General features: G+C 28.9%; 1 protein-coding gene across 3 annotated transcripts in view; it reads right to left on the bottom strand.

Moving 5' to 3' along the window:
• Myo31DF (Unconventional myosin ID) overlaps positions 1–27,449 on the bottom strand; it is a 55,838-nt gene that overhangs the window by 25,443 nt on the left and 2,946 nt on the right. For 2 of the 3 annotated variants that reach the window (XR_015432457.1, XM_087158963.1), the window contains exons 2-3: positions 3,917–4,125; positions 3,208–3,301 (exon numbers count right to left, since the gene is read on the bottom strand). Coding sequence is in view for 2 of the 3 variants with exons in the window: in XM_087158963.1 (XP_087015089.1) it covers positions 3,208–3,301; positions 3,917–4,125 (303 nt within the window). In the remaining variant the exon portion in view is untranslated. Of the gene's footprint in view, positions 1–1,020; positions 1,154–3,207; positions 3,302–3,916; positions 4,126–27,449 lie in introns of those variants that run through there. The other variant, XM_087158964.1, reaches the window with a different exon arrangement.

Below are 27,449 nucleotides of genomic sequence, written 5' to 3'. Positions count from 1 at the left end.
TTTTCGGGGAAGGGGATATGGTAAGAAGCAAGGACAGTTTCAGACATGCAAAGTAGGGGAAAAACATTGTTAACAAATATTGTTTATTCTGTTGTTTGCAAAAGTTAAACTAGTAATTAAAAGACATTACATAATAGTTATTTTTCAATTAATATTACATAATAATTATAATCAATTTGTAAACAAAGTTTACAAAGACATGCGACAGGGATTTGAAGAAAATTTTTCGATTACTTTTTTAGGACAAACCGGAATATCCCGAAATATGCTTAATAAAGTTAGCCCTGTTAGCCTTTCTTCTTTAGTAGCATTTCTTGTTGCTGTTTTTATGCGTTTAAGAGTAGAAAAAGTTCTCTTTGCAGTTGCTGTGGTGATTGGCAACATGGTCAATATTAATAACAAGCAATAAATGTTTTGGAAAAAGATACTGTCACATTCTTCCATTGCTGAAAGTGCCGTATCTGGTCTACTAAGAGGTTCGCGCAGGTTCCACTTTGATGCCCATACTTCCATTTCTCCCATGAGGTTTTCGATGTCAATGAAATCTGCATAGATTCGGAAATTGCATAAATTAATATGCTGAAAAACAAATGATTTCGGGGGAGGAGTCTAACCAAAGGAAAGATAAGCCACAAGGTCAAGTGAAGATTATACACTAGAGAAGGTGGTGTACTGGGAAAAGGTTTGATTAGACAGTTTTTGTTTTTCTTTTTACTGAGCGGCTCAAAGAAAGACTAAAAAGTTTAAATCCCAGAATTTCGGGAGGGGGGGGGGATTTGTTCCGACGGTCCCCCCCCTGGCAAGGGGCCTGGACGTTAGATATGTATATTAGAAAAATAAATAAAAATCATTGTGACATTAGGTCACAGCCTAATTTTCTAAATATCCTTTTTTTTAATCAATAATACTAATTCTTTTGACTTAATTCATAATTTTGTAATACATTTTTTATTTCATCATCTTTCTTTAGCCCCTTAAGCGGTAGCGCAATTTGGACATTCTCCCCCTAAAATTCCTTACCAGCTCCTTGAAGAGCCCCTTTCTTTCGAGAACATTCCACCCTTTTTTTTTCTGAGAATTCGCACTGGTTGTCGGCATCTTTCATCTCCGCGTGTATGTTGTGTTTCTCAACCGTAACTGTTAACGTATAATCAATTTTTCGTCTCAACTCGTGATTTTTAGATAATTTAACTTTAACTTGCACAACATGTAATACAACTTCAACTTTAAGTTTTTGTATCTTATAAAAAGGAAGAGCGCGAAAGACGAGGGGCTTTCGATATTTTGATGGTCAAGTAATTTGCTGCCCTCCGCTTAACGGAGTTTTTGATTATTTTGCTCCCACCTCCCTGAGGTGGAGAAGCTTTTTGGAAGAATGGCTTCCTTGCGCCATCTTTATTTGTTGTTTTGTTATCTGTAACTAACTCATCTACCGCCATGTTGTAAATCTGCTGTCCTTTTCATTGTCTCGGATAAATGTCTATTAAAAAATTTTCCTGATAAATCTCCAGCTTTTAAGATGATCCGCTGACCAGCCACCGCCAGTGATGGAAATCCTTCACAGTCATTTTCTAACTTCATGATCGGGATATCTCCTGCTGGTTAATCTCTTCAAAAAAAAATCTCAAAAAGAATGTCGGCAGCTTTTTCTTTTCTAGAAAAAATCCGGTCTCCTGTTCCAGTTATCACTAGTTACAACATTTTTAGGATGTGCCATTGATGATTCCTTACATGATGTGCCTCAATATGATGATTTTTAACATGTTCTTATCCAATAAAACAACAAAGATTTTTTTCAAAAAAAGAACTGGACTAATTCATTTTCACTAGCCAAGTTTTTTTTCTGTTTGTTTCATCTTAGACTCAGGTAGCTTCTATGGAGAAGGAGGTATGTTTTTTTAGAATATACTTGTTATCTTCTGGAACTTAGTTTTGAAGAAGAAAATTTACTATTCCTTATGGGTTATAAATGTTTTGCGACACCACTTCAAAAAATGTACTAACTATATGTTTCACCCGGCCATTAATTTTTAGTTTTTTTTTCTTTCTAAATTGTTATCATTTTTGCAACTTTTCATTTTTTATTCTATACCCAACCGTAACAGGGCAATCATATCTTAATTATTTAGCCATAAAGTAGCATTTTAACTATTCAAATTCAATAGATTATAACCAAAATTTAAATATATGACTTTTAGTTTTTAAATAAATAGTCATGACTATTTTAATTTTAGGATGTATAAACTTGTTTATTCTGTAGATTTTACCAAACCACCATGCCAACAAACACAGTATACAAAATAGGTAGGTGCAAAGATAAGATCACTTGTAATAATATTTTTAGAAATCCAACATCAAAATTTTACTTATTTTTTATCATTACTTTGTAGTTAAGCGGTTTAACTAGCCACACATTAAGTGTCTATTTGATATTTTCGAATAAGAATTAGAGAAATCAATATCTAAAACAAAAGGATAAAAACCACTAAATATCAATAAAATTTAGAGAAAAAATATAAAAACAAAGCCTATTAAAAGGTTTTACTAAGTAACAAAATAAAAAATTAAGTATACAAGATGCGGCTAAAATTTCAAGGACTGACCTAAAAATCTTTTAAAAAATTGTGAATACTCATTTGATAAGCTTCGAAATAACCTACACCTAATTTAATGCATTTCTGTAATCAGTTTTAAATGTTTTAGGAACAACTTTTAAAAGTCTTTTTCGAAATACTCTTCAATTCTGACGTTCTTTAACCTTGTTCCTTCAGTAAAATGTATCATTTCAGAAACAAATATTCCTCAAAAGATATGTTCAAAGACAATGGTAAACAAGGTTTAAGAATGTTGAAGACATTAAGAAAAGTTCAACAACAGAATTATAGGGGAATTTAAAAGTAGTATCTGAAGCTTTTATATTTAAGTACATTACGAAAGTTACTTCGACACTCCATAAATAGACATGTAATGCACAAAATATTTTTGGATTTATTAGATCAATTCTGGAAATTTATAACTGCATTTTGTAATAATAAATGTGATTACACAAAATAAATGTAATCTAAATAAAGTTAGTTAGAAACGTTTTCTATGTAAACAAGGTATTTAAAATCTTTTTAAAAGTGTACAGCTGATCTCTCTTCTAATAGAGGAAAAAAAAAACCTTTTGGAGAATAATATTTTTAAAAATTATAATGCCAATTTTACCTTTCAATTTCTTTCTGACCACTAGTATTTGTAATTGCTGCTAAATATCTCATAATTATCTTAGATGCCTCAGTTTTACCAGCACCACTTTCACCTGTAAAGGAAAAGAATTTAGGTAATGCAATGATATCAAAATGCTAAAAACTAGTTTGCAAAACTAGATACAAAAAAACTAGTTTGTAGTGATTCCTGACAAATATTTTTTACTTTAGTTTAGTAAAAAAACAGGGTTCTAACACAACTAATTTTTCAATTTTGATGGCCACAAATCCAATGTAATTTTCCAACCACTGACCACACCAATATTAAGCAGTTTTGGTATAGATAATGTCAAAAGAGGTTTTTATAGGCCTACGGGAGGAATAAGTACAACAAAAAATTGCTTTATTGTAGCAAATTTTGACTATTATGAGTTAGCTTTGAACAACAGCATCATACCAAATGACACTGAATACAATAAATCCCTTTTTTTTTTATTGGATGAAGCACTAAAAATGTGTTTTGCTAACTCATATAACGCATAGGAAGAGTAACAAACAACACATTTTTAAAAAATTGGAATTATTTTAAATTTATTAATTGTGAAATGTCTTTTAGTTCTATGCACAATTTAGTTTGTGTAGATAAATAACGATTTTTTAATTATTTACTTTTTTTTCTCATATGAATAACGTGTAGTAAGAGATGATGCAAAATGAAATTGTCTTACCCGATATAACGACACAAGTATCAAGGGAGTTTCTCTTCATAGATTTATAGGCAGCATCAGCTATAGCAAATATATGAGGTGGCCTTTCAAAAATTTCTCGGCCTTGGTAGTTATTAATATAATCCTGACCATAAATATTCATTGTTCTGTAAGGGTTGACAGAGACACATACTTCACCAATATATGTATAAATATGACCTGCATTGTACCTGTAAACAAAGATATTACTAACATTAATCTGAAGTATATAACAACTATCTATTTAACTAGAAAAAAATCATGTATATGTTAGTAATAATTATGTGCGAAGGAAATTTCTTTATTTATTACTAATTAACTTTCTATTAATGATATATATTCCAATAATTTCTTTATTTATTAATGACTCTAACTTATACCGGGAGAACTCAGTCTAAATTAGAGTTATTAAAAAGAAATTAGCATTTCTCTTTATACTTTTTAAAGAAATAATGTAAAAATACATCTAATTTTATTCAAAATGAATAAAAATTGATATTATTTTTGTAAGAGGTCAGCATCATTGAAATAAAACAATTTGCGTCTGAGCAGTTTAACTTTTAATGGCTTGTGTATTAATATAGAATGTTAATTTTAATAATTATAAAAGTAACTGCAGTAGTCCAAGGTAATAATTCAAGAAAAGTATCTATGCTGCTTCAAGAAATTGAATTTAGTTTATTATGATTTGGGTAAGTCCAAGTAGATTTTTAAAATGTTTTTATTTATTAAAACATGTTAATGGAAAAATATTTTGTAAAGAATAAAAAAAAAAAATTTCCTAATTTTTTTATATTTTACAATCGTTGTTGAACAGCCGACCAGATTTTGAGTTTATACTATTATTCAACTGCATAGCCTTGTAATTTTGAACCCAATCCAGAAGACAAGGGAACTACTGGATAAAGTATAGGGAGAAATGTGCCTTCAAGGAGGACTTTTTTGATGGAACTAAACCGTATTTGCTTTAATGGAGAGGAAGACCAAGCGAACTTCCCAAGGTTAGGCTGACGGCAAAGGGACTCGAACCCATGATCCGTCTGAGAGTATTTCACGTCAGCACTGTGGTCGGTGCAAGCCAGATGTGGATTTGTATCGACCAGCCATTGCTGGGATACGAACCCCGATCACTTCATTGGAAGGAGAACGCTCTATCCCCTGCGCCATCGCGGCCCAAGAATTTTAATTTTGTATGAATCCTATAATTTATTTAAATTTCTACAAATTACAATGGACTCAAACAAAATTTATAAAAATACATAAACAACGATTTTCGCACTTATAAAATACATCTTTTGTTGAAAAATTAAGAACTTTAAAAAAAAATAATAATAAAACGAAAATTTGTATTTGAACATCTGTGAAGGTTTTCTAAAAGATAACAACTTACAATAAACTTATATAAGCTATAGAATAAAATTTTAGTTATTTCCATAAGGAATATGAAATAATATAGTTTTTGCAAAAGAAAGGCGTCATTTCAAAGAAATGTTTTTAAAAAATTAATTAATTCTTGCCAATTTTTTTTATATAAATACGTATAAAAGGTCAACTTTAGTAACTTTTGAGTGCTAGGAGTGATCAAATCATTTTTGTATGGATTTCAGAAAATGATTGACATGTTATATGTATTTCTCATGTGATAAGTATTTCTATCCAATAGAGGTTACTAGAACGGGATTTTAGGAACGAAGACAAAATCATTTTATTTTTGTTAACTTACATTAAAAAAAAATTCAAAGCCGTTGGGGAACATTAATGTGTTCAATTATTTAATTAAATAGTTTTATTTTTACGAAAAAAAAATTATTTTTTTTTATCTTGAAACAAATATATAATCTATAATCTATCCCAGAGAAGAAAGATTAAATTAAAATAAATAAATAATTAAAACCTTAATTATACACTGGTGTCATTCCCTTTTCATAGAAATATAGCCAAAAAATGGGCTTTAAAAGCACAGCATAACTCATTGTTCAATTCGATAATAAATTTTTAAATTTAAATGTACTTTTCATAAACAATTAAAGTTTTTATCATTTCCTTGCAAGAGTTTTTTTCTTTTCTTTCTTTCCTTAAGATGCCAATATTTCGTGATACCTATACGTAATCGAACAAAATAAATTATTTCAACGATACCAGAAGTTACAATTAATTAATTACAAAAAATAATAATAAATCTTGGAAGAAATTTCACTTTTCGAACAAAGGAAACGATTCATTGAAGTAAATAAATTCATAACTAACAGATAAAACTACGTATTTATTTAACCCGATTTTAATCAGGCAATTATAATTCGTTTTAAACTGAAGTACGACTCACAAATTGAAACGGATATATGGGTCAATAGGATCGCTAACATTTATTCCCCGCCAAAACAAAAATGAAACCAGTTTAAAAAAGAAAAGTCAATTTCAGTCATTTTCGTGGTTAGTAAATCGAAATTAAAAACGTAGGTTACGTCAATGGAAAAAAAATAATAAATAAATAAAAAAATACGTCATATATAAATTAAGAAAACTTATGACTCGCTTCTAGAAATAATTTTAAAAGTAAATTAAGTCTTGTTTAAAAGATTGTTTTTTTCAACAGTGCCATTCGTTGCGCATTAAAAAGTCTTCTTTTTTTTAATTTATAGGTTTTTTGCACTTGACTAATTAACGTCTTTTAAAAACTCCTTGCCGCTAACACAAATAAAACTAATTCAATTTAAATAATGGATAGTTAAAACAACCCAAAATAAACATGACCGAATCATCTTTGTGAGAGCGGTTCTTCCATTTCAAATAAATAAAATCTTTACATTAATATTTTCTTATTAAGAATTTTAATTTATACTGTTATGCACTAAATCTAACAGTGTTGTAACCCGATTAATTATATTTCTAAAAAAAAAAGAAGAAAATTATAGTCTCACTTGTTCTTTCGTAAAAAATTTAATTAAATTGCTATTTTTAGAAGTATTTAGAATATGTTTAACTGTTAATAAAACATAACACAATCAGCATAAGTAAAATAATTGAATGAAAAAAATTTAAAGTTTTAATTTCTTAAAGGAACATATAATCAATTTTAAATTAATAAGTCATTCAAAGTTTAAGAAACCATGAAAAAGCATAAAACTTTCCAATGGCTATCTGCGTAAGTTTTTCAAATAGCATCAACATTCCTGAAATGATGTAAGCATGTGTATCGTGACTCACATTACAAAAGAACATTGAGAGCCTTTACCTTGACTTTCGATTTCAGAAGAAAACATATTGAAAAAAAAATTTATCCCATTGTAAAATATACTTGATCTTACTCCATCTGTGACTTTTAAAAGATTTGGTTATGTCTAAAAAGTACATGCAATGAATGTGTTTACTATGATTCATAAATATGGAAATTCAGTTCTTTTTATTTGTATAGTAGGTGTTTTAATAAAAATGCATTTATACTATTCAGAGAAATGAAACGAAGTACTATCTCGATTATTTCAGCAATTATAACCGACATTAACATCAATGCTACAAAAGATTTCGCGTACGGAAATATGTATTGCTTTAAAAAAATTCAAAATCCTAGAAAATTGTCAAATATAAATCGAACACTGGATATTTGCGTCCCAAAGATTAAACTTGATTCCCTAATGTATACACAGATCCCAATTTTGCATGGGTTTTTGTTTTAAGGGTTCTTTAGGCGTTAGGGAATAACAATATGACTCAAAAAACTTGGCATTGGACTTCTGTTTGAGAGCACGCCAGTCAATCTCGTTTTAATTTAATTTCGAGAATTTAATTTTTTTTCTTCTGAATTTTGAGGTAAATACAAATATATATTTGCCATATTTTGAGTAATATATAGTAATGTTTGTTCTTATTAAGTAATAATTGTACCTATTTAGTATCAGATTTAGAAATTTTTTGTGTAGATTTTTGAGTATCAGAATTTTTTAGTATCAGATTTTGAAAATTTGTTTTGTGGGATATATTGTCCCAATCGTACTTACCATTGGGACAATATATCCCAATCGTACTTACCAGTGGGACAATATGTCCTATGAGTGATAAAAATATTATAAGACAAAATTTTAGTTTTTGTTTTGATTATTTTATAGCGGCAACTTCTGGTAAGACTAAATATTTGGATGAATCTATATTATTTTCATAATTTATTCCAATGCAATATATAGGTATTTTTACGATATTCAAGACTTAGAGCCGCAATGGCTCAGAGGTTAGAGCGTTCGCCTTTCAATGAGGCGAACCGGGTTCGAATCCCAGTCAATACGAATTCCGCATCCGGCTTGCACAGACTACAGTCCTGACGTAAAATATCCTCAGTGGTAGACGGATCATGGGTTAGAGTCCATTTGCCATCAGGCTAACCGTGGGAGGTTCTCGTGGTCTTCCTCTCCATGTAACGCAAATGCGGGTTAGCTCCATCAAAAAGTGCTCCACGAAGGCAAATTTCTCCCAATACTCGATCCAGGGGTTCCCTTGTCTTCTGGATTGGGTTCAAAATTACAAGGCTACGGAGTTGAGCATTAGTAGTCTTAAATTCATAAAATTGGATCGGCTGTTCAACGACGGTTATGAAATAAAATATTCAAGACGATTTAGACATATAGTCCCAGGAGATTTCCGGGAAAACGGGAAATGTGGAAAACTTTAAACTCCTAGTATACTTACTTTAATATGTCAGCATTAACATAAACTGCTTTTCATACTTAAATTTTAATGCTGCAAAAGTCAGGCTGAAACGGTTAAAAAATTATCCCACTGATATCTCACGGATGAAAACACAGATTTTCAAGTACCAAAAACTGTCCAAACGCCCATTACTCTAAATGGAACACTCAATCCCATAATCTGATCTTAAGGATGTAAAATTAGATTTAGGCACTTAATTCCATGGGGATTTTTACCCAGATCTTCAATTGAAATCCAGTCAAGATAATGGAGACTCCGAAAAACAAGAATACAAAACTAATTTTGCCAATTAAACGTCAATTTGCATTTAATCAAAAATAAGGTAATATTATTTGAGTTGAGTCAACTTCATACCTTTTTCATCCAAAATTAAAATAAATGAAATTATTTACTGCGAGGATATAATTCCTTGGCATGATTTGCGACTTTTTCTTTGGCACATTTATGATTCTTGTCACAAAATATAATTACTTGAGAAATAAATAATAGCAGATCTAGTGCATAACAGTGTAATTTTAAGTTCTGAAGAAGAAAACGACATCAATACAAATATTTAATTTGCTTAAAATTTTTCGTGGGGATCTACAGCTTATCATTACGTTGCACGACTTCATCGATTTTCTACTAGTATTAGCCGTTTTCCATTTAATTTTACAAGTTAACCTCATAGCAATTTCGGACGTATAACTTTGCAGACTTTAAATATGCTTAACTTCAGATTATTTTAATTTTTATTAAAAATAACTCGTGGTGTCATTTGCATTTATTACTATTTTCAATAACTTTCAAAAAGTTACATTTAAAAAATAAATAAAAACTAATTGCTGCGGACATGTTACATTCGTAACAGCAAGTTTTAGGTTTAAAAAGAAAATCCCAAAGGTTAATAAAAAGTACAGTGAGTTTAAGCAATAAATAGCAAGAGTAATTTTAAGAAAAAATATTCAAATGGATTAATTAAAAAAAAAAACTATGCTGCATATAATTTAAAGTTATTGAATATTACATTCATAATGATAAAACTGCCTCTCTAACATAAGTGTAAATGTGTATTTTAAACTGTTTCAAATGATAAAATAAAAAGCAAATTTAGCATCGTTCCATGAAAACCAATTGAGATCTGTTTTTTTAAAACGGCTAATTCGTAATTTATTTATTTTGGAATGCCATATGAGTACATATATGCCCTTAAATAAAGAATAAATAATATATATAAGGAATAATCTCAACGAAAAGACAATATTTTGTGATCATTTTATTTCAAACAAAACATAAGAAATTTTATTATTCCTCGAAATGTTTAGGATGCGCGCTTACTTCACAAATACTAAAATGTGTAACGAGGCTCAATAAAAGTAGGTCATATGGCTCACTCGATTGCGACATCACATCTAAAAATTAACATTCAGAAATAGCAACCGTGCACGAACATTCCACACACTGACAAAACGGAAGCGATGATTAGAGATTGTGTTCACACTTTTTCCCGCGAAAAGTGTTTTGTTATCGTCTGCTCAACAATTCGGAAAGACAAATTGAAAAAAAAAAAAAAAAAAGTCATCTGACAAAGCAGAAATGAATTAAGAACCACTAACAGTAAAAAAACACCTTCGTTGATAGACTCATTTTGAAACCAGTTAAGTCAGATTGAGTGATAATATTGCAACGCAAGAGTGGTCAACTGAAATGCTGCGAACCTTATTAATTGTTTCTCGAACTCTTTTGTTGACACTGAATGGAATTATTTGTTTAGAAAATAAGGTTCAAGAGATATTAGTAAATGTTTATCTCGAAAATCATTCTTTCGATGCAACAAATGAGTCAGCCAGCGCAGTGGTTATAACAACGTTAATTGCTGGGTGTCAATTTTTGACTTAAAATTATTTAATGTCACAATTTAAGAGAGCTAACTTGTTATATTAAGTTGGCAATTGTGTACCAGTCCGCCGAGTGAAAAACTAAGAGATAATCGCGCATCAACATTAATCATGAAATTAGTTTACAAATCCTAGAGTTGATGTTAGTAGGTAAAAAATAAAGGGGATAATTTAGAGAAACATTTAGCATAAGAGAAGATTTTGCACACGCTTGATGCTGAACATGCTAGCTTATATATTTATCTTTAATATTCCTTTCACGTATGTCGGTAACGTTATTTCGAACAAGTCCGCAAGATCTATAGAGAACCGGGATTGTTCTGTTTGATCTAAGTTTTATAGTTGCATAAATCTAAATATTTCCATTTTAAAATATAACTCTATTGAATCTATAATTGGTTAGCTGGAGGTATTTGGAAGGTATTAATTGCATTTCTGTTACAAAATTTGGTTTTTAACAACGTTTTAATTTTTGTTTTTGTTTTAGACTACTTGATTTGTTCAAAGTTAATTTATATAATTTTTAGAAGAAAAATTAAAAAGAAAATTTTTCCTCCTTAAACTCCGTATTGGCTTTTGCTGGATCCAAAATTTCAAAAATAATTTTAATACACTGATTTCGAAAAAGTGCAAAAACAGAGAAAACTTTGAGTTTAAAGAAAAATTTAGCTCGGTTAAGGAAAAAAAAAAAAAGGGGGGGGGAAGGATTTTAGGGTTCGATATTAATTAAAATAAAGTTCCTTCTAAACTTGGAACTAAACAAAATTTAGAAGAATCCACCCCGCAATTCATAATAATACAAAACACCTTAAATATTGTATTTTATACACAACCGAGCTAGAAAATTACAAATATTTTAGAAGCTTTCTCCGAAGAACTAAATAAATAGATAATTTAACTAACGATTAGCAGTGTTTGTGAGAAGAAGCTGATCTAACTTTTAAAAAGATCTGACGTAATGTTGATCTTGTAACGGTGACCATAAAAAAAATATTTTTCTGTTTCTCTCTGTAGATTATTCTAAAAATGAGATTGAGAAATAAGCCGTTCATTTCGCGCGCCATAGGAAACGGAAAAGCTGTCTTCTTTTTTTATTTTCCCCTTTCGTTTCTAGTAAGAGGATGACTCAGATCTACACGCAAGTATATTGCGCAATGATTTCGATTGATTTTTTTTTCTTTTCTTTTTTACTTTAACATCGCAAAAGTAAATATTGACGTTCGAAGAAACTCTCTCCTAAATGATAGATAATACACGGAAATCGAAACGAGAAACAACGAATTGCTAAATCGAAATTCAAGTAATTATCACAAAAAAATTTTTTTCAATCTTTCGTTTTCCCCAAATTTTGATATCTGAGATTTTTAAATGTAAACATTATTCAAATATGTACTGCATGCGTCATAATATTTTGTTTTATTTCTACGAAATGAAAAAAAAATATGGCATATATTTTAAAATAAAATATTTTGTTACTTCGGCAAAAAAAATCAGTTCTAATTTCTAGCACATAATAAACAATTATTTTAAATTTGGAAAAAACAGACAACGCTTACATCTTGAAAAACCCAAATTTATTTCCTACTATAAAAGTAAAAATAACTTAAAATGTTTCCAAGGTAATGAATTTTCTTTCTTGATTTTCAGAAAGCTTTAAGTATAAGTATTTAAAATAGTGTGCCACAAAGATATCTGAAAATTTAACATTTGACGATCTACTTTGGCCAATACAAGTTTGCATAAAACATGCAGCTCATATGAATCTTTAAACTTTAATCGAATGTTCCAGAAAACGTTTTTCGGCCTCATATCGAATAAGCAGAAACTATTCATATTATTTTCTATTTTGGAAACGTTAGGCAATCACATTCAATATTTATTTTTGATTATTTATTAACTTCGACTGATCATTTTTTTTCTTCAACTTCACCGAAAAAATTTAAAAACGGAGACAAAATATGAGAGCAGAAAAGATAACTCAAAAAAGATATCTTTGAGTCATGGAACAACAGACTTAGGCATTAGGCTCATCACGGATAAAAACTCCGAAATTATGTTTTCTAAGACTTAGACTAAAAACTCTTCCTTCGAATGAAACAATGATTTTTTATCGAATAATAGGCTATTTCATAATTGTTGCTAGCTCGTAACATTTGTTAAAAAAATTATAGGTTAAATTCTGTTCTTTTATTTATGATCGAAAATGGCAAAAAATATCAAGTTAAAATTTCGCGAAAGTGAAAAGCGTTTGTAGTCTAATTTTTAAATATTTGAATACTGCATAGCTCTAAAGTTGGTAGAAATTAAGAAATCTTGCCAAAAAAAATTAAGAAATCTTGCCAAAAAAAATTAAGAAATCTCGCCAAAAATTTAAGAAATTTGGCCAAATCAGCGATTTTTTTTACTGAAAGTTTAATCATCTTTCAAATAGTTAAAATTATTTGTTTGTTTCAAATTCTAGACTTTTGTCCGCTAACATAATATATACTATTTAAAATCAAAACTTTGGTTAAAATTTACAAACTGTTCTTTTTTTCCCCCCATTCTGTTTAGGAACTATTTGCACCCCTGTCCCTTTCTTTCTTCTTTTTTTTTGTACTGCTTTTTCCATTTTTTTTTATTTAATTAAAATTAATTCAAGTAAATGAGCTTTGTTTAAATTTATGACAATCATCGAAAACAATTCTTTTTAGAGGTTTGTAACGGGCGATTTGAAAAATAAGCGAAGTTAAAAAGCAGAAGAAACAGCTAATTCTTCGCTTATCTCTTTCTCTCTTTCCATCAAGGGTATAAAAAAAAACCGAGTTGAGACGACTTCCTACGAAATATGGTGATGAGAGTTAGGAAGAATTTAACAGCGGAAGAGCGAGAGCGGAAAACGACACGTGCTCCTAAAAAAAATAATCATAATAAAGCTGCTTAAATATTTTTATGCCGAAGAGAAAGGAGGGCACTCAACATATTTTAACTTTTGACCCACATCCTAGAGTGGGTCAAAGTTATTCTTGAAATTAACAAAGTGAGAAAGTCCTAATAATTTGGATATTGATAGAATAACGGAAGAAATTATAGTATTGAATAATACGATTTGCGCATTATCAAAATTACAATTACAATGTTAAACAAATATTGCCTAAAAATGTATCCAAGTTCTGATATCTACAGTTGTGCCATTGGCAAAAATTTGCTTTTTCGTTTTTTGTAGTTCAAATTCAGGCACAAAAATCTAAGCAAATTGTGAATATCTTGAATAGACTTTCATTTTCTTTCATTCGCCTTGTTCATTTGATGAGCTGGATGCAATAAAATGATAAGCCACATTTTCCGATTGTTCAGGTTCGGAGAGAGATTTTGTTGAAAAAACACAATGACTTGCTTAGTAACAATAAGTTGTTTCTGAGTATTGAGCTGTAATCGAATGGAAATTCTAGAAACTTGTAAAGTACTAAAAGAATTAGATGAGAAAATGTCACCTTTTGAAAACATGTGACTTACTATGACTTCCCCAGCTAGTAGTACAAGCTCTTCAGTTATTTGACTAAAACCTTTTAGTATGACATTTTTTAAAGAAATGCCATGCAAATAAACGCTAAGTGAATGAGAAACAAAACTTCTAAGCTTGATTTTAAATAAAATGCCTGATGCTGCCACAAAATATTTTAAAAGCACATAATAAAGTACAAGCACGCTACAAAAAAAAGAAGAAAAAAAAAATTTAGTAAGTAACAAACAGCGCACACATGTCTTCCAGAAAAAATGGCAGAATTTTCAACAAATAAAACATGAAATGTAAAGAATTAAGAAGAAAAAAAAGAGCTTGCAAGACGTCAAGAGCAAGGTTCAGTTTAAATATAAATATCCTTCGTATACTTTTAAATAGACTCTTTAAAAAAAATTTTGAATGTTTCAGGGCTAAAAATTCGTTATAAAAATAAAATCTGAATAATAATAATAAAATCTGAATATTGTGTCAACAAAATAAAAGATTACGTTGGTATGTAATGCATACTTGTCAACTTCTCTTGTTTTTGTCGGGAAATTTTTCTTAAATGTTATTAAAATTACATGCCATATTATTATTTTATTTTTGATTAGTAAAATTTAATTTTTGCAATGATTTTGCTAACCATTATAAATATATAAACAATTAAAGCAAATATATAAAAGACCCCATATTCTTGCTTTCAAATATTTAAACGTGAGCACAATTAAGCACAATCTCAATTTTTAGTAAGCTAACTGCTTTATGTTTTGGACGGAAATGTAATTTTAGCAGGCTTAGTTGAGTTGTCGGTGCATTAAAATTGCGTACAATACTTTTGCCCACTTTACTTATTTTTAGATTGTAGTATATTATAAATATTGATTGTTCTTAGGTAATTTGAAGAAAGCGAGGAGCAGTTATACTGATTTGCATTCAAACACATGCATAAAAAAAAATGACCTATGCTCAGAAAGAATGTTAGCTTTTGTAGACTCCTACTCATGTATGTGTTATAAAGTAGAACATAGCGGAAGTTTCAGACTCAGTATTCTAAAAAGAGATGTGATGCGAATCCTACGTCAGGACTTGCCGCTTGGGAAGCACATCGGCTTACAGCCATGCTCTTCAATCAATTGCCACCCTTTACTAAGATTTAATCCTTTTTCAGGCATCAGAGGTCCCTAATCATGTTAAAACATGCATGCAATGCTTTAACTCAATCCAGATTTGTGTACACGCTTATGAATGATGGCGCAGATTGGTTTATTTAAAGAATAACATTGTCACGAGCGGTCTCGAAGCGACGTTAAATAATGCAAACTTTAAATAAAAAAAAAATTTAAAAAAAAAATAATAAAAAATAGGCTTTTCGTATTATTTTAATTAGCAGACACAGTTAGTTAGAACGCATTTTAGCCTTTTAAAAGCTCTTGTTTCAGTTTTTTTCCCTTCCAAATATGTTGCAGCTTTTTATCTACTACGCAAAGGAATTTGTTGAGTTTCACAGGTGAAAGATACAAAATCCGTTATAATTGTAGCTAAATTCAGCGATATTTCTAACTAAACTTTGTTTTAACCAATTTTAACTAACTCAACGATGTTCCAAACTGAGTATGCCGGGAATAAAACCAAACGAAAGGAAGAAATATCATTGGGATCTCAGCGTCGTGAGAAAATTTTTTCTTACCTAAATAGTCCCCAATTTAAGAAGCATACAGTCACATACATTCACGAATTGTACCACCAAAGAATTTTGCCCGACGAATTTTCATTGCGATGAGTAGTGACTACGATGAATAGTCACTGTAACGAATTGCGTGGGTCGAATTATCACCTCGACGAATCAATGCAAAACTTTATACCTCATGTTTTAATTCTTTCAGGAATTGTATACAAAAAATATGGGCATTTAAGTTGTCAGTACGTTTTACCAATCATCGTCCACATGTTTTAGTATTATTGTTACTTTCTTTAAAAAAAAAAAAAAAAGCTCTGACTGTAAATAAAAATTATATTTTCATTTTAAGCAAATAAGTACTCTAAGATAACTACTTTAGTTTTTGTTTTAAAGAAATGACTACTATTGGATACCTAATACTTTACTTTTAAACAAGTGATTTCTCTTTGATAACTACTATACTTTTAAACAAATGACTACTATTTGATAACTAATACTTTACTACTTTTAAACAAATGACTACTGTTTGATAAACTACTTTATTTTTAAACAAATTACTACTCTCTGATAATCAATTTTAAAGAATAAAAATTAATATATATATATATATTTTTTTATATGAGGCAATTTTTTCAAGTGAAGATTTATTTCATTATTTGCTTTAACGATTACTGAGATTAAAACAAAGAGACACAACGCTTGTTTAAACATTTTACATCATTTTTTCATTTTAAATTCTTTTCTCACTTTTTTTACGGGCAAAAAAAAGCCCGAAAAAAGAACATTAAATCAACCTAGTTACTAAAAGTTCCATACCGTTTATTTCCTCTATCATGACCAGAATAAAGCAAAATCGTATCAATCGCGTTACATAAAACAATGAACTGTTAGTTTCGTAACAAAGTCGATATCGAACATCAACAGTTCACATTTTTCAGACACGTTTTTGAACAAACGATCTGAATGGTCGGGGGTCACGATACAGACCTTTGCAGGAGGGGGGGGGGGATTATAAAAACTGCGGGATGGAAGATCAAAACAACGACGATGTCCGGAAAAACCGGATCTGGCTGCGTTTCCTAGTGCAATGCTCTCACAAAATTCGCCAAACGGCACCTTAATTGTTAATGATTTAATTCAACACGGGAGGTTTCTTTCATAATACGTATCGAATATATAGAGAACTCAAAACTCACCTTCTATTTAAAGTGGTTATAGTCAATGTAATGAAACTAATAATTACTTAATGTGTTTTTCTAAGATGCAAAAATAAAGTTAATAGTATGAAATGAAATTGTTTTCGAATAAGGTATATGTGTATCATTGCAATACATTTTAAACTATGTTTTAATAATTTATGTTTACGACTTATCATCTGGAATTTATATTAAACACGGCTAAATGTCGAAGAGCCGTGTTTCGAAGTTATATTTTTCATAGAAAATAATTAAAAATGAGATAATTTATAACCACCTTTTATAAACTTTATAACTTCCGTGGTAACCCGAAGAAATAAATAATAAAAATAATAATTAAAAAAATAGGCACTATAAAATTAAAGTTTTTTTTTTAGTTATAAAGTTTTTTATAATTTTTTTTTTAGTATATAAAGTTAAAATTTTTCAAAACTACTGAGAATACTGAACTGATTAATTTGATTCAAATCACGGTAACATCACATTAAAAAAAAAAAAAGTTTTTTTCCTTTCTAAAAAAGAAAACACCTATTAAAACTTTGAATAATTCTGTGTTTTCGCAAATTTCTTGAATAAATAAATAGTTAATTTTAAAAAAAAATTATTAAATGAGACAAATTAAACAAATCCAATTTAGTCAAAATAATCGCCATAACTCACAATGTTGACAATAAATCTGATGTTTTTTATAACACACCGGAATACTACATTAAAATGTTATTTAGAAAATTCTGATTAAGGAATAATAATTATTTAATTATAATTTAATAAGGTTAATTACAATTTAGAACAAGACAGCGACTGGCGAATTTCATTAAGAACTTAACGAAATTCAGCACTACTCCTTTATTCATTTTATTTATTATACAATGCGCAAAAAGAAAAAAAAGGAACGGACCATTTTGAATAACTTTTGATCTATTGATCTGATCTATACGGTCTAGTAATCAATCTTAATGGTTCGAAGGGGTGAAATGCTAATTAGTTAGCGCAGGCGATATTTTAATTTAAGAAATCAGACACAAAAACGCACTTTCTCTGAATAAACCTGAGTTTTCTTCTGACCCCCCCCCCCCCCCCCAAAAAAAAGAGATAGCCGCAATCAAGGAAATATGGTCACCATAGTTTCGCGAATTGGAAAATTTTTGCACGCAATTATTAAAATCTGTTTATCCAAAGATAATTCTGCACAAAAATAAATTTTAGTAAATATTTATTATTTTATCAAACAATAGTCGAAAAATTTTGTATTGTACGGTAAACAATATTTTAGATTATTTTAAAATATGTAATTTTAACATGGCAAAATATAAAATGTGAATACGGCAGTGGTTTTGATAATTTTCATCTAGGTGGAAAAATGATGCCAAATTGGTAGTTTTTCAAAATGTTTAATAACTTTTAAAATATTTAAGTTGTCTGTTCAAAAGCCCAGATAATTCTTCACGGAAAGACTATATATGTAGTTTAAAGTCATAGCATTGCTTCAAATGTAAGGCACTTAAACTATGGCTTTTTTTATTTTCTTTGGCGATAGAGCAATTGAAAAACAGCGTTAAGGCAGAAAAAGGCACCTGTGTCTCAGGCTGTATTTCATAGCTATAAATTATTAAAATACTAAATATAATATTTTTCCTTTATTTTGACCTAAATTAATATAAAATAATGAAAAAAAAGTATAAAAAATATGTTTAATAAAAATTCTGAGTCAAAGGATTATCACTGTTTTGGTTTTTAAAAAAAATCCCACAATCTAGCTTAAGTAAAAATGATCTAGCTAAAATTAAAAGTAAAATAAAGATTTAAAATTAAAAATAAATAAATGCATAAAAATAGAATAGCCTAAATTTTTTGAGTTTTCTTTTAAAAAAAAAAGAAAGAAAAAAAAGGAAACCTGCAAGGTTAGTTTTATACATAAAAAGAAAAGGAAAGGTTTTTCTAACACTTATTTAAATCAGTTAAGATTAAGATCACACACTGATTGAGACACAGTTCTCGAGCGGAAGATACTTCCATTACACAAAAAAATCTTGAAGATAGTACTATTGAGCAATTGCCACACCTTCTGCCCCGAGGAGACTATTTCAGCAAAATCTGTGTCATCTGACAAGCATATCAGGAAGTTAAGATTCACTCTCGTTTTTTAAACTCTCACTACTTTCAAACCACCAAGAATTCCATAAAAATGAAGGCATTAGTAGACCAATGATGTTTACGATTGCAGTTAGTCTACCGAAACAAGTCTTTATTTCCACACTGATGGTAACGAAGTCAATCGCGTGTCTTTTTTTCTTTTACATCGGAATCTTCATTTTACAGAACAGGACATTTAAGTTTTATGCAAATAGACAGAAGGAATGATTTATTATAAACGAAGCTGTTCATTTATTTCATTAACATTTTTTCGGATATATTTCGCAAATAAATAAATTAGTAATTTCAACATACTAAATTACAATTCAATTCTAGCTTTTGCATAATTAATGTCAAGCTTTATTAACTTTTCTTCAAAGAGAATTTGCCATAATTTATGACCGTCATATTTTATAACCGTCGTTGAACAGCCGACCCAATTTTTTGGGTTTTTACCTATGTTCAACTCCGTAGTCTTGTAATTTTGAACCCAATCAAGAAGACAAGAGAGCTTCCGGAACTAGGCATTGGAACAAACTAGCCTACGTGGAGGACTTTTTGATGGAACTAACCACATTTGCGATATATAAAGGGGAAAAACCACAAAATATTCCCATGGTTAGCCCGACGGCAAGGGGACTCTAACCCATGATTCGTCTACCACTGAGAACATTTTACGTCAGTAAATGGTGCGAATAGGGAGCGGATTCGAACCAGGGTCACCTTATTTGGAAGCGAGCGCTCTGTCCTCTGAGCCACTATGGCTCCAAAAATTAATACGGAGACTCATCTAATTAGTTTAGTACACCCAAAATATTATGCAATTGGTGAACTAATAAAATTGTCGAAACGTGTCATTTAATGAATTACAAACTAATTCTTTTTAAACTCTTAGTATCATATTACCTCTTGGCAATGGTTAGATGCTAGCAATTAAGTGACTTGATCAATGCTACGCACTCAATATTATTTATTTTCTTTTAAAATAGTAATAAGAGTATAATAATATTTTCTCCTTAAAAAGAGAATATTTAGACTTTTCTAGTTATAATAATAACTAATTCTATTCTGGGTTAAGAAGAGTATTTTTCAGAATGAAATTTAAATTTTAAAGAAATTTCATGTACAGGTGTCTAGTAAACCTGCCATACTAATTTCTAAAACATTTCAGACCAGAAAAACTAAAACAGTTACATAAGGGACTTAATTCAATACCATTTTTCGAAATTAATTTGTGAAAACTCAACTGCAGAGTAGTAAAAAATGTTTAATGCGGATTTTGCGCAGGAAAATGTTAATGTGCTTTATCGTCTGGTCAAATAAATCGATTTTGTACTTTGCGCAATAGAATAGTATAATGAATATTCGGAGCTTTATTTCACGTTTTCCTATTTAGTACCAAAGCAAATGTTTAACAAAAACATCATCACTTGCGTTAACTAACTATATTTGTCTAAAAGTTAATTCTTCCATTACAATAAACTGGTTTGAGTTTATTTCATTAAGTCATCACTTTTTTATAGTAATACCTTTAATCTCTGGTTTTAAAATTTTACTAAACGTAATTTCGAAGATGCACAGGTGCACCAAATTATATCACAAGTGGAAATGGTCAAGACCACTCATCCACTCTAGATGGGATGACCCCTTTAGGTGAATTTTCTCTCGCATTATGTAAAATTCTTTCTTTTTTTTTTTGAGTGGGTGTGTAAAATTTTAGCCAGAGTAGGAAGAAAAAAAAAGACATAGCTTCGCAACAACATACCCTGCTTAATTTTAATGCTTTAACTATGGATTGCGCAATTAGAACCGCATATTTATGCTAGAAAGTACATTATTAACAGCATTACATTGTTGCAATAAACTTTCGGCATTTTTCACAATTAATTTAGAAAAGTGAGTTCAATCATTTAGAAGGATCCCTTATCTATGATTCGTGTAATAATTTAGGGTGGGCTTCAGAAATTTTAGACAATTAAGCCGTTGTGCTGAAAGCTTTTCGCGTGATAACCCCAAAACATGATCTAGTATTTCATTTTATAATTATTGGAATTTGTTAGTAATGAAAAACTCTATTAATCATACAGTGGAATAAATAAAATGGGAAAGTGTTTAATATTACATTTATGAATAAGTTCTAAAATAGTTATACAATATTTATATTAAGGTAAATCTTTTATAAACGGTTTTAAAAAAATTAGAAGAAAAAACTAGGAAAGGACTGTTTATTTATTCATCAATATATCCTCGAAGTGGCATAGCATTTGCGTAAAAAAAAATAAAAAATAAAAATTAAAAAAAGGGGAACATGAAAATTAGAAGCTGGTTATATTCATGTTACTTGAAAATAAAAAGCATAGCATTTTTCTAAAAAACTAAACAGGAAAATAAATAAATAAAAAGTGTAATTTTTTTAATTAAATAATGTACATAATTGAAGAAAAAACATCGTAAAATTTAAACCGTTCTAAAGAGACAATTTTTGTATAAAATTTTTTTTTCTTCCCTAACTTAACAGGAATATGAAGAAAAAAAAAGTTATAGGAACTGGATTTGAAACGCTTGTATATTGTAAAAAAAAAAAAAAAAACCAGCCCTGATAAGAAAAAGAAGCAAACGATTCTGGAGTTTCGTGCAAAAGAAATAAGTTTTTAATTCAAACGATAAATAAAAACATTAACAACTTCATCAACGGAATATAAACTAACAGCGAATGGCCACTTAAAGAGGAAAATACTAAGCAATAAATTGTCATTCAGAGATCTAACAAAAGAATTATCTAGGCGGAAAAGGCTATAGAGGATATATATAATTTTAGGGAGCACGCTGGTCACAACTTAAAAATCGTTTCGCGTAGCTACACACATCAAACATCCTTAGTGGTAATGATTCCGTTAGGTGACAAGTGGATACCACTATGAAACGTCACAGTCGAATCATCACTTTTTTTCACGCTTACATTCACAATCCAGATGGTATCAAATTCTACCGTATTCATTACGGACGCTCTATAATTATTCTATAAATTGACACTGCAAATAATGAAACAAATAGCTGAAAGGAGTAGATATAGAAGGAAATAAATAAAGGATATATGTTTCAAAATAGAATTTTTTTCCCCTCGCCTTTTGGAGTTATTTTAACCATTTGACAACTTACACAGAAATTTGGCATATTAAACTGAAGGACAATGCAATTGATGTGATTTGGGTTTTTTCCGTTTCAGATCAGTTTGAAAATGCATTTTTGTCATAGAGTTTTGTTATATTTAGAACAAGTAATCACTTTAGTAGCAGTTTGGAGTAATACGGTTATAGAGTAATACTCTGTTTAAAGAATATGTTGATTTTAAAAAAAAAATTTAAAAAAACAGGAATTAACTTATGGACAATTTGAAACAGCTATTTTTCACTTTTAAAGCAGTTAATAGCAACAGTTTTAGACTTTTGAAGCATTAAATTGATTTTTGAGCAATGATTTTTTTAATATTTTTTTTAACAAGTCATACACTCATTTAATTTTAAGCGATTTGAAAATTCGAAACAGCAATTTTAAAGCAGTCTGGTATACCAGTTAATATTTTTGGGGCATTCAGCTGAATTTATTCGAATTTGTAATTAGAAATAAAATTTCTTCTAATAAACATTTTAATAAAAAATATTAGCAATTATCACCGATTTTTTAGGAATCCCAATGTGTTTCGGCGAAAGTAATGGCGAATGATTTTTTTCTACTCGAAAGAAATTAAAATTACGTCAAAATGAATTTTACTAAACAAATCAGTATTTTTTATTCCATTACAGTAATTTTTGGTAGATGCACCATATAACCAAATAGAATTGGGTCCAAATAATATAAGCCTGAAACAAACTACACTAAAATAGTCTTCTATGAGTAAGAAAATAATCATAAAAAATTAAGATTTGCATTTGGCGATGACTTTCAAAAATTGGCGAATACTTTTGATATTTGGTTTATTTATCGGTGCTAATTTACTGGCTAATAATTTGAAATCCTTAACTTCGGGCCCTGTGTAACATAACCGGAATCTGTTATACTGTACCCCGAATACAGTCGCCAACACGCACTTCTTGTAAGCTAATTAAACTACATAATAAAAACAAAGAAAACATTAAAATGCAAAGATCACTGATTTATATCGAAATTCGTGATTACCTAAAAAAAGGTAAATATCATTAAAAATATATATTGTCAGCGAAGGCATCAATGCTAAAGATCCACAGTAAAAACATTTAACATTTTTTTAGACAATGGTATGTTAATATTGTAGTATATAGGAACACTAAAAGAATTAATAGAATAATTTTTTATCAACTTTTATTTCAATTTATATATTCTTCCTTTCATTAAAATTCAGAGTATTATTTCATTACACATCAGATTTTCAGAAGCAAATCAAACTTAATGTTGAAGTAATGCGACTTATGTATATAGCATGATATCATGCAAACCGCAAAAGTTATAAAAATTGTTTCCATCACCGAATGCTTGCAATAAACAATAAAGGAATTCTTAGACGACAGGGCTTGCATCACTTTATCAGAAACAAGAAATAAAAAAAAAAAACGATGGAATTTTTAAGATAATAAAAGCGAGCACGAAACAATACCGTTTCCAATTTTTATTTATCCATACAACGGGCAGAACGGAACTTGAATGGCGTCACCCTAACACGTCACACACACTCCAGAGAAGTGTCAACAAGAATAATATTAAAACGAAGGTGCAGAAATGTTAACTACAGAAACGGATGCATTCGATAAAAAGCGGTTGCTTTTATCACTTGGCAGTTCTTAAAGATAATGTTCCCGAATTATGGACATAAATAGAAAAATGTCCTCAATTATTGAGAGGTCAGCAAGCCTTTTGATGAGCTATAATGACCATAAGAAGAAGTGTTTCACTGGCAGATATATATATAAACATTAGAGAGTATGGGTTCTTATATGATGACAGGCGAACAACATACTTTTTAAGCTCAACTCTAAGTTATCGTATGTTCACGGGGTTATGACAGACTTTCTGTTAAAGGCGCTGTTTTTGTGAAAAATCAACTCATAATATTCTGAATCTTAAATTATCGTAGAATTGGGTTCTTTCTGACGAGATCTGTAGCAGTACTAAAATTGATATTTCAATTGATCCTAAATAGGATTAAATTCAAATAAAAGATATTACTTTGCTTAAAAAAAATTACGTTCGAATTCACTTTCTATAATTTTGAGTAAAATATTCTTAAAGACTTTATAGTGTTTTTGTACTTTTTTATGCGTTTTATACGTTTTCACTTGAAGTCAAAACTCTTAACCGGTAACATTCTTTAAAGAATCCTGCATTTTTTTTTTCTTCCAGAAAAGCGAAACTGCTTTTGTGAAAATTTGTTGAACAAGAAACTGTAGTTTAAAAAACACGAACGAAAGATGCCATTCAAAATGAAAAATAATGTAAAGAGCCTGTTTTTAAGATAAAATATTTTGTGAAGGGGATGTCTTTAGAACATAATATTCCATGAAGAGTTATCGATTTTAACGATAAAAATTTTGTGAAAGCTCCGTTGACGAATATAAACTTGCCCCCAAATCAACCCTGGATATTATGCATTAGTGAAGCAAAATAATAACAAAATGAATATATTAATAACAAAATGAATGATAGATTGCAGGGAATAATTTAGATAGGAATTTTCCAGAAAAGATTTTAAGATGTGCTCATTAACTTCATCTGAAAGTCAGAGGAACCTCATTGTTATGAATCGCCTATGTACGAAATAAATATATGTTTTGTTTATTAATTATCAGGATTGTCAAAATTCATGATTTTTTGTTTTAAAAAATCCGAAAAGAATCGGATCATCTTCATTCCTCGAATTAAATATTTTAAAAAAAAATTTTTATAGGTTATAACTCTTACATTTATACCCATTTAGTTTTATATTTATTTGAATACTTTAAGTGTTTTTAAAATATAATAAATACGTAGTTAGTGTTTAACAATATTGAAGAAAGACTTGTTCTGCTTAGAAAGCCTAGAGAAAGGCAGTGATTCCCAATTTTTTTCGGCAGCGGAACCCAAAATAATCAGATGTTTCGGCTTAACCCTTTATGTTTTAAAAGCACTTAAAGTATTCAAATAAATATAAAACTAAATGGGTATTACTGAAATATGTTTATTACCGGCAAATGTTATAAACCGCTTATAGAAAATAATAATTTAACAGTTTAACATTACTTTTTTCCATTTTCAGTATAAATTAACTTATTTATAATTAAACTATTTTGAAATATAATAATTTACCCTTATATTATTTCATTGGATAAAATCTTCAATATCAATTAAATCAAGACTTCAACAAGAATCATCACACTTTAAAGAATACATTCATAAAAATATTTTCGACATTATAATTTACCTCTTAAAAAAAAATCAATTAGTTTAAATGAATGATTTTCTTTAAACAATTACAGTTGATTTAAATCAATGATGTTTAAAAAAAAAAATCAAGTAATTTATATGGCGAATTTAATCATAATTTAAATCAAGTGATTTAAATCAAGTCAACCCTAATCATTATAAGTGTCAACATCAAAACTATTCGTTACTTTCAAAATATACATTAGATGCTTGGCTTTGTTAGAAGCTTTTTTTTTTATCTTGTTACAAATTAACGAGCCTATAAAATTAACATTTATGCTAGGTGGTTTCTATTGTTCTGTTTTTTTTATTTTTACCAGTTATTTTATTAAATATATCGTGCTGTGTTATCCAAATTAGCTATATCACCCTTTAATTTTACTTTAGTAATTAAAACGGGGTAATCATAAATTAAAGTAATAGCATTGAAGTAATAATAAAGAAAAAGCATTAATGCAACTCGGAAGACAGTATTTTAAGGATCATGAATAACTTTTGATGTGAAATTACCCACGCTATTTCCGCTACATGAAAAACGAGCTTCAAAAATGTTATGAATTCTTAACAGCTATCCGTGGTTTGCCAATTAAGTTTCATACATCTTTAGCCAGCTGATTATAAAAAGTCGTAAAATGTCAATATTAAGAAATAAGTTAGTTTTTTGAAAATAAAAAGCGTTTTCGATCGAATTTTTAATACTTGAAAAGTCACTAAATAACACTACATATCTGGACTTATAAAAATATGTAATGGCGATTGTTTTTAAAAATTGTTTAATAGATTTTTAAATAATTCAAACATAGGTCTTTTTAAATTTCAGGAAATTTTTTTCACAGTAAGATGGTATATTAAGTTTCAAAAAATTACATAGTTTTATATTAATTTTTAAGTTTAACCTATTCAGAGGCAGTAAGATAAAAACTATTCAACATATTCGTCTTGACAGTAATATAAAATCACAAAAATTGAAATTGTTTTTACCAACCACTTTTTATTTTAAAAAAAATGTAAAAAAAAAAATTATCGCATCAATCTGAACGTGCATGCGATGACCAAAATTCTTTGGGGTTTTCTTAACTAAATTTTTTAATTAAAATTTTTTGTCCTCTCACCAAAGCGTTAAGCTCTCCAAGGGCATTATACATACAACAAACATACAATAACAAATATTATTCCATTTTGTGCTATGTTTTTATCCAGCAAATTAAATAAAAATATAATACAAATATCCATGCGAAAAAAATACTTGCCTAATAAAATATGAAGAAAACAAGAAAAAAATAATTATAAAAACAATTGGATAAAGAAAATGTACGAAAATAAAAATGTTAATAAATAAATGATTTGAAAAAAAAATAATAAAAAAAAAACTTTATTTTCAAAAAAGAAGGGGAAAAAACTGCGCAAAATATATTATTTTGCAACAAACATGAACATTTGGCTCGTTTCAGTTCATTTCTTCACCAGTTAAACAATGTTTAAAAAAAATATTCTTTTCTGGAACTCAATACTTTTTAATATTTTTTTTTCCAAACAAGATCATTTTCTTTTCCAAACAATATTAATTTCACCCATCATTTCCCAGCTCAAGTGATAAATATTTCAGATCTTCTCCAACTGGATATTTTATTCCCTCTTCAGTAATTGTTGATTAAATTTTGAGAATAAAATAAAAAAATAATAAATAAAAATAAAAAAACGCAAAAATCGGTGTTTCAACTGAAGAGATTGTTTGGCTAATCAGTATTAACATAAGAATTTTAACTAGAAATCTTTGAATCTTGAAGCAACACATTTATTTTAAGATATTTTTGTTTGTACTGTAAAATACAATATCAGAAAAGACAAAAAATTACCACGCTGCAATAAAAAATAAAAAAAAAATTCATAAATAGAAGGTATGTGAAAACGCTTTTCTATAGTTTAGAAAATGGGACAATTAATTTTTAAAAATTTTCAGTTTATTTAAAAGAATGAAAACTAATTTATTAGCAAAAGTGATTATTCAGGACTTTTG

Source organism: Parasteatoda tepidariorum, chromosome 3 (assembly GCF_982258835.1).
Source record: "Parasteatoda tepidariorum strain Cologne lab strain chromosome 3, Ptep-v5.0, whole genome shotgun sequence".
Taxonomy (NCBI): Eukaryota; Metazoa; Arthropoda; class Arachnida; order Araneae; family Theridiidae; genus Parasteatoda; species Parasteatoda tepidariorum.
This window is presented reverse-complemented; position numbering and strand designations above follow the sequence as displayed.